This window comes from Prionailurus bengalensis, chromosome E4 (assembly GCF_016509475.1).
Source record: "Prionailurus bengalensis isolate Pbe53 chromosome E4, Fcat_Pben_1.1_paternal_pri, whole genome shotgun sequence".
Lineage (NCBI taxonomy): Eukaryota > Metazoa > Chordata > Mammalia > Carnivora > Felidae > Prionailurus > Prionailurus bengalensis.
Genome location: NC_057360.1, coordinates 55,199,209 through 55,211,334, shown reverse-complemented (window position 1 = coordinate 55,211,334; position 12,126 = coordinate 55,199,209). Strand labels below are relative to the sequence as shown.

Sequence of the window (12,126 nt, the reverse complement as noted above, 5' to 3'; positions counted from 1 at the left end):
TACATAATTCACCACCAGAGAGCCCCAGAACTTAGCAAGAAGGCTAAATTACCTGTCACTTCCAGAAAAGGTGTTCCCTTCGGGTCAAGGTTGAAGGCTCCGGTAAACCTGCGTGCGAAAGAGCACTTCGCTCCGTACTTGAATGTCGGCACTGCTTCTCAGCTGTTGGAAATGCAGGCTGGCTATTCACCCTTCGCCTGCCTACCTCTTTTGCAGGGTCAATGAACACACTATCATTTCTGAAATCAGATTGGAAAGAAGGAAGTGAGGTCACTTGTTTTAATGATCAGAGGCCACTTTGTTTGTGTCAAATCCAAGGAAGCCAAGAATCTCACTCTCTTCACGGAGGGTGTGGGAAAGGGGGTCCCGTCAGAGGTGTGAGCCATTGCAGCTTAGTCTGAATACAAAAGCGGCTCATTATTACCTGGGGGGAGAGCCTGGAGCCTACTCCCAGGCCGCCTCTGCCTTCGGAACACGGTTCGTGAAAGGCAGGTGCCATCTGGCTGTCATTAAGCTGCTGACTGTGACTTTCTCTCGGATTGACTAGTGATGGATTGACAGGTAAAGTGGAGGCTGGTGGAGCCTCCGGTGGGGAGGTGGGCAGAGGTGTGGTTCCCCCCTGTGGCTTTGGGGAACCCATTCGAGGCTTTGTGCATAGATTTCCCCTCAGATTTATCCTCTGTATTTCAGGAGCTCTGTTTTCGAAACAATGCAACACAAAACAAAAGCATAACATAAAACAGAGACCAGCCACATGAATGGGGGGTGGGGGGGAGGATGCTTATACCATTCAAAACATATTTTCTTGGCTTCATTAAGAGGGCAGCAAGAGAAGGCTAGTGGTGTTTTTTAGTACCTTTTTTTTTTAATTTTAAACATTTTTATTTATTTTTGAGAGAGAGAGAGAGAGAGAGAGAGCACAAGTGGGGGAGGGGCAGAGAGAGAAGGAGACACAGAATCCAAAGCAGGCTCCAGACTCTGAGCTGTCAGCCCAGAGACCAAGGTGGGGGGGCTTGAACCCATGAACTATGAGATCATGATCTGAGCCAAGTTGGACTCTTCACTGACTGAGTGACCCAGGTGCCTCTAATTTTTAGTACTTTTTAACTCTTCTGTTGCCTTACCGTTTCATTATGTTACAATTTCATTATACTCAAATTTGTAGTTTGAATTAAAGAACTGAGTTTTATAAGCTCTTTCTAGTAAAGTGAGGAGGGATTAATACATAAAAGTTCTGAGATATTCGTACGCAGAAGAATGTTTTGTTATATTAAAACACTTTTATCAAATGTGTCAATCAAACTAATAAAATCAGAATTAAGGATCAGTTCTGCACCGTCTGAGAAATATACTCTATTTGGTACTGTGTTTGGTAAGGTATTGTGTTTGGTCACAACAACTTCTAAAAGCAAGAAGCATAATGCAGGGCAACTGAGTGTCAAAATTGTCAAAGGTTGCCTGATAAATATTTGACTGGTTAATTGATCGAGAACTATTTGCCCCAACTGGGACAAATCTTTAGTGTTTTTGTTTTAATGCTTGTTTATTTTTGAGAAAGAGACAGAGCACAAGTTGGGGACGGGCAGCAAGAGGGAGAGAGAGAATCACAAGCAGGCTCCAGGCTGACAGCACAAAGCCCGATGTGGGGCTTGAACCCACGAACCGTGAGATCATGACCTGAGTGGAAATCAAGAATCGGCACTCAACCAGCTGACCCACCCAGGTACCCTAAAAATCTTTAGTGTTTAAATTCAGATGATCTGGGGCGCCTGGATGGCTCAGTATGTTGTGTCTAATTTTGGCTCTGTCAGAGCTCTACTCCGGCTCTCTCTCTCTCTCAAAAATAAATAAACATTAAAAAAATTAAAAAAAAATTCAGATGATCTTTTATCAGAGAAAGTTTTCTCAGATATATCTCAGTAAAAGATAGTATGTTCAAATTATGTAAAAAAAAAGTGTCATTTTAACTTGGTAAGCTCAGGAGAGGCAGAAATAAAAATCATTAATTCAATAAAAAGACTTCCCATGTTTTTTTTCTTTACTTTTTTAATTGAGGTAAAATTTGTATGTAACATGTTATTAGCTTCAGGTATACTGTATGATAATTCAATATTTGTATACGCTACAGGGGATCACCACAGTCTAGTGAGTATCGACCTCCTTCACCCATTTCACCCACAAGGTCAACCCCTCTCCCCTCGGAGAACCACCAGTCTGTTGTCCGCATGAGTTTCTGACGTATTCTTGAAAGGCCCAAGTTATTCACGGTGTGCTGGCCAGTGTTCCAAAGGAAGTGATTTTGATAGCACCTGCTGGCCGGCTGATCGGAAGCAAGATCATCAGGCAGCGACGTTCAAGGTATGCAACTATGTGGTCCTGTGGGACCACAATTGTAGACCCTGTTCATTCCCAGGAGACGTGGAGGTGTCCAGTGGCAAAAATCAAGGGCCCCAGACCAGTGTGTAAGCTCCTTTCCGGAGGTTATCAGCAAGCTGTGGTGAGGCCAAGTGGGGTTCAGAGGTGTCTCCTTGCCCATGTTCCCTGAATGCAGCCCTGTAGCCCCTGCCTGTGTGGGGAAGCTCAGCTTCAGGCGGAAGCTCCAGGACAGGCAGACGGGCCTTTTTCACAGGCAGACGGGGGTGTCCTTCTGTCTATCACCTGTGCAGTGTGCTGGGTGTGGTAGGCGGCTTAAACTTCCTTCCTCCCTCCCTCCCTTCCTTCCTTCCTTCCTTCTTTCATTCTTTCTTCCTCCTTTCCTTTCCTTTTTCTTTCTTTCTCTTTTTTTCTTTCTTTCCTTCCTTCTTTCTCGGATGGTACGCTGAAACTCAATAATTAGAAGTTTATTTTTTTTAAGTTTATTTATTTTAAGAGAGAGAGAGAGAGAGTAAGAGTGCAAGCAGGGAGGGGCAGAGAGAGAGGAAGAGAGAAAGAATCCCAAGCGGGCTCCGTACTGTCAGCATAGAGCCCACCATTGGGCTTGAATTCAGGAACCCTGAGATCATGACCTGAGCCAAGATCAAGAGTCAGATGCTTGGGGTGCCTGGGTGGCTCAGAGCCTAGAGCCTGCTTCGGATTCTGTGTCTCCCTCTCTCTCTGCCCCTCCCCCACTCATGCTCTGTCTCTCTCTCTCTCTCTGTCAAAAAGAAATAAACATTGAAAAAAAAAGAAAAAGAGTCAGATGCTGAAGGGGCGCCTGGGTGGCTCAGTCGGTTGAGCGTCCAACTTCATGATCTCACGGTTTGTGAATTTGAGTCCCGCGCCGGGCTCTGTGCTGACCACTTGGATTCCGTGTCTCCTCCTCTCTCTGCCCCTCCCATGCTCATGCTCTGTCTCTCTCTGTCTCCCAATAATAAATAAACATTAAAAAAAATTTTTTTTGTAAATAAGCCTATTTTAATGTTTCTTACAATAGAATAAATAGTTCTCTTGATGGCTGCAGATATGTAAGGCTGTTGGGCAGTATTTGGAGAACCACCACAGAAATGGTGTCTTCTTTTTTTAATTTTTTTTTTAACGTTTATTTATTTTTTTTGGGACAGAGAGAGACAGAGCATGAACGGGGGAGGGGCAGAGAGAGAGGGAGACACAGAATCGGAAGCAGGCTCCAGGCTCTGAGCCATCAGCCCAGAGCCTGACGTGGGGCTCGAACTCACGGACCGTGAGATCGTGACCTGAGCTGAAGTCGGACGCTTAACCAACTGAGCCACCCAGGCACCAGAAATGGTGTCTTCTTAACTGGTGAGTAGTCTTCAGGAATTGTCAAGAGTTACTTGTCTGAAAGTGCTGTGAAACCAGCAAGACTGTATTTATGCATCCATCGTTTTCAGGATTGTTGGTAACCTGAGCATATTTTCCCCAAATAACCTTGCCTCCTTGTGTCACAAGGCCCAACTCACTCACGTTCACTTCAATGACAGTACCTTTGGTAGTAACACCCAAAGACGTATATAGTGGGGATGAGGGATTCTTTTTTACACCAAGTATTGGCAGGCAAAAGGTGGCTTTCAATTCAGGAGGCGTTACATGGGCCTTTTTGAAACGTAAGCCCATTGGCCTAATGAATCTTTCATATTTAGGTGGTTTTCGAGTAAAGCCATCTCCAACAAAGCAGACTTTTGTAACCATCCTCTTCCATGCTTTCTTCTTTCTCTTTCCTGTTCAAATAACTTTTAATACTTCTGTTTCTCCCTGGGCACGAACTTTGGGCGAAGGGACTTCCCATTTTGCTGCTTTCTCTTTTCGTTTTTGTTTAATCATATTGGAAAGTACTTTAGCTCGGGACTGTCCCTCCCCGTCCAGCAGATACGCAGGTACTGCTCCTTGTGGAGTCTTTTCATCATTCTTTTGCTTGGTGTTTCTCTTTTCACGCATCTTGATAGTCTTTTTCATTTGTATTTTCTCAGCATGGCGCCGTTTATGGTAGAGCTTAGCTTTCAGACCAATCATCTTTTTTGCCTTCTTTGAACGTTCTCGACCTTCCTTCTTTCTCTTTTTCTCACGGTAATCCAAACGATAGCCATAGCGTTTCCGGTGTAACTCAATATATTCGTTTTGTGGCATGGTGACAGCCGCAGAGCCTCCGGGTGCAGGTGCCGGGGCGCAAAGAAGCTCTCAATTTTCGGGTCTCACAGACCCGCGAGTTCACTCCATGCACCCCGATGGGAAAGAGCAAAAAAAAATTTTTTAAAGAGTCAGATGCTTAACCAACTGAGCCACCGAGGTGCCCCAATAAATAGACGTTTCTTAAAGGTTCATTGAAACATGAACTTTTTGTAGTTTGTTATATTAAAATCCACTGGTCTGCCTTGGACTTTGAAAAAATGTTAAAGTATACATGGCATACAATGTCATACTAGTCTTAGGTATATAAAGGTGATTTGACAATTCTATACATTACTCAGTGCCCATCACAATACATGTAGTCACCATCTGTCACCATACAACGTTATTACAATATTATTGACTATATTCCCTATGCTGTATTTTTCATCTCTGCAACTTACTTATCTTTTAAGTGCAAGTTTGTACCCCTTAATCCCCTTCACCTATTTCACCCATCCCTTCCCACCTCCCCTCTGGCAACCACCGGTTTGTTCTCTGTACTGAGAGTCTGGCTTTTGTTCGTTTGTTCGTTTGTTTCGCTTTTGAGATTCCATACACAGGTGAAACCATATGCTATTTGTCTTTCTCTGCCAGACCATCTTTCTGATTGGTATGGTCTCTTGGGGTCTACAGACACAAGCCCCTCTGATAACCAAGGCCAGGCAATCAAGGGAGGCCCCCGGATGGACGCTACTCACCCACCAGCTTTGGCGAGGCTGTGTCCCCATCATGGCTGTCTCTGCTAGCAAGGTAGAGGGAGAGTGCAAAAATGGCTCTCACCAGAGCCTCTATCCCCCAAGAAAGTCCCAACTGGTCAGCACCAGCACCCCCCCCCCCAACAGATGCTTTAAAATTAGCAAGTGAATTTCCTTCACATATAATCACTTCTTAAACTGCTGCCTTTGTACTGGTTCCTGGGGCAAGTGAGTCCACATGCCATCCCCTCAAAATGAGTATCTCAGGGGCGCCTGGGTGGCGCAGTCGGTTAAAGCATCCGACTTCAGCCAGGTCACGATCTCGCGGTCCGTGAGTTCGAGCCCCGCGTCAGGCTCTGGGCTGATGGCTCGGAGCCTGGAGCCTGTTTCCGATTCTGTGTCTCCCTCTCTCTCTGCCCCTCCCCTGTTCATGCTCTGTCTCTCTCTGTCCCCAAAATAAATAAATATTGAAAAAAAAAAATTTAAAAAAAAATGAGTATCTCAGATCCCCACAGCCCCCAGGTCCCCTGGACATAAGCCCCATTGGCTTCCAAAGCTTGGCATTTTGGGGGCCTCATCTCTCTGGTGCAGGTCCTAAGGGTTGAGTCGCTCAATGGCACAACCCGCTTCTTTGGGAGAGGCTCTGGATTTGTGAGATCTCTCCCTGTTATACGCGGATAGGGTGGCGGGGTTTGGTGAGACTCTGCTTCTCTTACCATCTAGCCATGACATGTTTATCCCTTGTTGTGGAGAGAGTTGTTCTTTTTAATTTTTTCCTCCCACCGGGAATTATTCTATACATAGCTATGGATTTGGTGTGTCTGTGGGAGGAGGTAAGTTCAGCGTCTCCATTGCCACCATCTTGGATTGCCTCTTCCCATGTTTTTTGATGATAGAAATTAACATTCGATTCAGAACATTGGTTTACAATTATATAAATAAAACGAATGAGTTTTTAGAACTAGCATTTATAAACATGTAATTTATAATAATGAATGAAATAGGAAAGGGTCTTGTTAACTACTGATTGAGAAGTAAAAAGTAATTTTTCTCTTTTACATATATTATTTGTGTAAGTGTATTTTATTATTATTATTATTATTATTATTTTGAGAGAGAGAGAGACAGGGTGTGAGCGGGGGAGGAGCAGAGAGAGAGGGAGACTGAGAATCCCAAGCAGGGTCCACACACCAGCATGAAGAGCCCAACACGGGGCTCAGACTCGGGAAACTGTGAGATCACAGCCTGAGCCAAAATCAAGAGTCAGCCGCTTAACTTAATGAGCTACCCAGGTGTCCCTGTGTAAATGTATCTTTATACAGAGTTGCACACTGTGAATTTTGTTTCTGTGCATGTTTCAAGCTCTGTGTGTAGTTTTACTTCTAAATAATTCTATATATAATCAAATGAATATAATGAATATGATTTTTTAAGTTTATTTATTTATTTCGAGAGAGAGAGAGCATGCACACACATGCACGCAAGTGGTGGAGGGGCAGAGAGAGAGGGAAAGAATCCCCAGCAGACTCCATGCTGACAGACCAACACGGGGCTCGATCGCATGAACTGTGAGATCATGACCTGAGCCAAAATCAAGAGTCAGATGCTTAACTGACGGAGTCACCCAGGCACCACCCCCCAAATTATTTTAGTTAAAAATTGTCTGAAATAGGGGCGCCTGGGTGGCTCCGTCAGTTGAGTGTCCGACTTTGGCTCAGGTCATGATCTTGCAGTCCATGAGTTCAAGCCCTGCGTCGGGCTCTGTGCTGACAGCCCAGAGCCTGGAGTCTGTTCTGGATTCTGTGTCTCCCTCTCTGTCTGCCCCTCCCTGGCTCACTCTCTGTCTCTCTCTCTCTCTCTGTCTCAAAAATAAATAAATTGTCTGAAATAAAATTGTCTGAAATAAAAAAATGCCTTCCAAATATATATATGTGGCACATAGACACAGCAGATTTCTAAGTGACGTCACAAAAAGCCGTTGCTGTGTGAATACCTTGATCCGTGGTATATGTATAGCAAGGATTATCACACAGAGAAATTCTCAGGGAGCAGGATATGAAAGGAGACGGAGAAGCTTCCACTGCTATTATTTCAAGGCTGATTTCTCATTTTCTCTAAATGTTTCAAAAAGCTCTCTTCACGCTTCTTGTTGAGATTCCTAGGGGGTGGGAAGGGTGTAGTACATAGAAGCTTGAAATTGTTTTCTGTTTTGTAGGAGTGCAAGCATTTGGATACGCCTATGGAGAAATTATCTGAATGGATCCCATGACTTTAAATACCATCTATATACTGCCGACACCCAAATTTATATCTCCTCCTTGGATGTCTCTTTGAACTCCAAACTCATATACCAAGCTAGCTACCAGATGTCTCCACTCGGAAACCCACATTTCAAAGGTAACACATTTAAACACAAGCTCATATTTTGAGCCCATAATTTTCTCTTCCAAACCTGTTCTTGCTTTGGTCTTTTCCATTACAGTTGACAGAAACCCATCTTCCCAATGAATCAGCCCCCAAACCCTCAAGTCATCCTCGACTTCTCTTTCTCTCACACTTTACGGCTGTTCTGTGATGAAATCCTGTTAGCTTTCATCCCAGTGTCTCTAGGATCCAGCCACCCTTCACCAGCTCTGCCCACACCACTCTGGTCCAAACCACCCTTGCCTCTTTGTGGATTGCACTTGCTCCTGATTGGTTTCCCTCTTTGATTCTCCCCGACCCAAACCATACCCTCTCTTTTCACACAGCAGTCAGACTGACTCCCGCTAAGTGTAAGTTCATGCTGCCCCTCTACTTGAAAGCCTCCAACAGCACTCCTTCTCACACAGAGGAGTGCCAAGTGCCTACGTCTGTGTAGGATGCTCATAGACCCACCTCCGTTATGCCCCTGATCTCATTTCCCTCTGTTTTCCCTTCCAGTCCCCACGCTGGCCATATCTACTCTTGTTCTTGGATTGCACCGAGCTCATTTCTCCCTCCAGACTTCAGGAACTTTTATCAGTCTCCCCCCCAGAGAGCACAGGACTCACCCCCTCATCTTCTTCAAGATTGTGCTTAAATGTTACCTTCTTAAATATGCCCTCCTCCCCACTTCTCTTCTCTCCTTTAGTTCTCTCTATAGCACTTACCGTGATCTAATAGAACTTAACTGTTTATTTTGCTGACTGTCTTCCACCACTAGAATGTAAGCTCCCTGAATACAGGTGTTTTGTCTCTTCGCTGCTCTATCCCTAGGACTTACCAGTGTCTGGAATAGAGGAGCACTCAATAAATAATTATTAAATGAATACATACAATTCCTTAAGCAAGGGGTAAAGCCGACACCTGATAATTTCTATGGTCTATACTCTTTGGACTATATTTAGTTTACATTTCAATGTACATAAAGTAAACTTTAGTCTTTCCGATGTGCAGTTTTATGCACTCGGCAAATGCATACATTGATGTATCCCCCACATCAAACAATTATGTTATCCTTCAAAAACAAAAGAGGGGTGCCTGGGCAGCTCAGCGAGTTAAGCATCTGACTTCTCAGGTTATGATCCCCTGGTTCATGGGTTCCAGCCCCATATCGGGCTCTGTGCTAACAGCTCAGAGCCTGCAGCCTGCTTCAGATTCTGTGTCTTCCTCTCTCTCTGCCCCTCCCTGCTCATGCTCTGTCTCTCTTTCTCTCAAAAATTAATAAAAACATTAAAAAATATCTTTAAAAACCCTCATGCTATCTCCTTCTAGTCAAATATTGTCCCATCTTTAATGCTTGGCAACCACTGATCCCATCTCTATTCCAGAATGTTGTACAAGTGCAACCATACTGCACATGGCGTTTCAGATCTGGCTTCTTTTTCTTAGCATAATGCATTTGAGTTTGGCCCATGCTGTTGTTTATGTTAATTGTTATTTCTGTCTCATTGCTGAAAGGTTTTCCATCATATGGACATATCAGTTGTGAATATGTATTTCTGGAAGACCATGAATAAAGGGTCATCAAGTTGTTCATCTTAAAACCAAGTTTCTGAAATACAACATACTTTGTAGGAATTATAGAACTAAATTTGGTTGTTTGTTTTTAAACTTAGTAGGGGAAAAGACCTGAAGAAAATACACTAAAAACTATCAATGGTTCTATTGTCTTTGGGAGTAACTTCTTCTCTTTTTTTAAATTTTTATTTATCTCATTTTTATGAGGGGCACATACCGTTTTTATAACAAAAACACTTTATTTTGAAAATGAAGACACACTGATGTAGATGTTAAAATATCCAGGGGATATCATTTGGAGAAATGAAAATACACTTTCTTTCCTTTTGGTTTCAGCGATATCAAATAAACTCAGTCACCTACACTTTTGTTGAGGAATGAGGAAAAAATGGGGTTCCACACCAAGTGTATTTAACGCAAAGGAGGAAAATAAATGCTAATTTTGATACTATAATTTATGAATTTTTAAGTAACAATTTACACCTGCAATCAGAAGGCCGCTGCTTCTTTAAGAAGTGAGGGTCTCCAAACAGTTTATGAAGTAATAGATCATATATAAGTAGGTTGTTCGCTCTCGGTACAGATGCCATCATTACTAACTACTTTCAGGCTCTTTGAGAGCTGAATAATTCCGTAATGCATCATTGAACATTTAGTTGCTTCATAGCAGATGGTTTCAGGGGTCCATCTGCTCACAGCAATGTTTTCAACAAGCCCCCTTCACCTTCACCAAAAGGTTCGGAAACATTAGAATATTCATTCTCCACTACAGGTGTGTTTTCTTGGCTCCCCCGTATTAAGGAGCGGGACCGCTGTCTTTTTTTTCTCCAGAAGAAAATACTGGCCTGTGTAAGTATAGAAAACCTTGCTGTGAGTGTCAGGGAAATAAGTGAAAGAATATCTGATTTAAAGAACTTGTAAAGTTACTTAAGTTACTGTGTGTGTGTGTGTGTGTGTGTGTGCGTGTGTCAGAGAGAGAGAGAGAGAGAGAGAGAGAGAGAGAGAGAGGTGGGGGGAGAGAGAGAGTGAGAAGCGGCTGCTTTCCTGGGCTGACTATGTTAAACATGAGATATTAGACACTCAACTGGTTTTTTTACTCCTGCCCTAATGTGCGCAGAAGCAGTGTCAGCTTCTTTAGGGGTTCGCTGGGAAAAAGAATGCATTCTCTCTGCCTTTGAGGCCATGGGGAAATCTCCCAGGCAAGGTCAGGGTGAACACATGAAATACGGGAAGGAGCTCCAGCTGAAACCATATGGATACGAGCAAACTGAATATAATATCTGAATGCTGAGAAGATCCAGGGGTAAGTGTTATGGGGACACAGCTAGTTTTATTCCAGAAATCCCAAATGCCCCATTACCTATGTGATCACTGAAATTTGCAGTCAGGCTGCTAGAGAAACGGAAAGGTGGCATGCGATGAATAAGACATGGGCAGCAGCTGCTCTCCAAATATGGAGAATTCTCTTTTCCAAATTGGAAGATAACAAGGAAAGACAAAGTTGGCGATGAGGAAGCACAGGGCATTAGGTAGAGGACTTTCAAGAGACTGCAAGAAACTAACGATCCATTTGTTTGGATTGAGGCAATGGACACCCCGGACCCAAATACACTGAACACATGAATTCAACACTGTGCACCATAGAGATATCTTTCGGGTGTTGAGTAGAGAGATGTCGCTTTATCACCAATTTGTCGGCAAAGGGAACAGTGAAGTCCCGGCTGTTTCAGAGAACCGTGTAAATGGCAGTCAGAGCTCCTCTCGGCAGCCACGGAGGAACATTCCGAAAAGAGACTGCTCTGTGTTTTGTGTTCCAGTGGTTGTATTTTAATTTCTCTCTCTAAAAGGAACAAATATATTCAGGTCAGGATATGAAAGAAAATCACTGAAGATTTCAGAGTCATATTTCAGAGAGCTGTCGGAAGGCGATTTAATTACCTATTAACCTCTTTATTTAAGAGAACAAAAATATTGAAAAAAATAAAAATCTTTGACTTACTGAAATAAATGGCGCTTGCTGAATGCAATGGTCACTCGTGATGGCTCTAGGCTTATATTAGTCCTTTCATTTTTAACAGGCATTTATTAAGTACCTACTAGGTGCACAGAATCAGACAAGGCTTACAGTAGAGACCCTATTTCCAACCTGCAGGATCTTCCTCGTTTGTGAGCTAAAACTCTGCTGCTAAATGGCTTGTGTCAGAGGTGAATGATTTATTACTAGCCACAACTCTGAAGGAGTGGCCTGCCTTAGAAATCAGAGAGCACACATTCCTGATACTGTTATCAATGTCATCTTGATTATCCTGTCAAGAATAGCCCCTGAAATTGACTTTACCATCACTCCCACTTTTGCCGTGAAAGCAGAAAAACGACAGGCAAGTATTCTGTGTCTGTGAAAGCTTTAGAATTCCGTTAATTTAAGCCAGGGTCTCCTATTAGGTATTAATCAAGCATGCTGAGCACTATTACCTCTATGAGGAACCCAAATTAAGGAAAGGACTTGTTTCACGCCCTCAGATAGTTTATAATCTAACTGGGGAAAGGAGATAGATCTACGTGGAGCTGCCAGAAACAACCACAGGAAACATTTCAGGTGCACGGTTGAGGACCGAGGGCGTCCTAACCAGAGGAAAGGGGGACACAGAGAGGGGTAAGTCAGACACGCAGGCATCTTCTTGTGCCATCAAGGACCCCGTCCAACATGTGACTTCTTTAGAGAAGAGAAGGAGAGACAGAAAAGCTTGGTTTCACTTTAAGGAGTTTTGCGCTGATGTTTTAAAACGTGAAAGTCGTTGTAGGTCTTTGTGTTTGGACGAAGGCACAGCCTGAGTGGATACACAGAGCT

At 43.5% G+C, this 12,126-nt stretch overlaps 1 protein-coding gene across 1 annotated transcript; it reads right to left on the bottom strand.

Annotated features, from left to right (window-relative positions):
• Window positions 1-3,730: 3,730 nt before the first annotated feature.
• On the bottom strand, window positions 3,731-4,667 carry LOC122476457 (ribosome biogenesis protein NSA2 homolog). The gene is given in 1 exon segment (XM_043569117.1): window positions 3,731-4,667. A coding segment is annotated over 1 exon segment (801 nt). The 5' UTR covers window positions 4,561-4,667; the 3' UTR covers window positions 3,731-3,759.
• Between the last annotated feature and the right edge of the window lie 7,459 nt (window positions 4,668-12,126).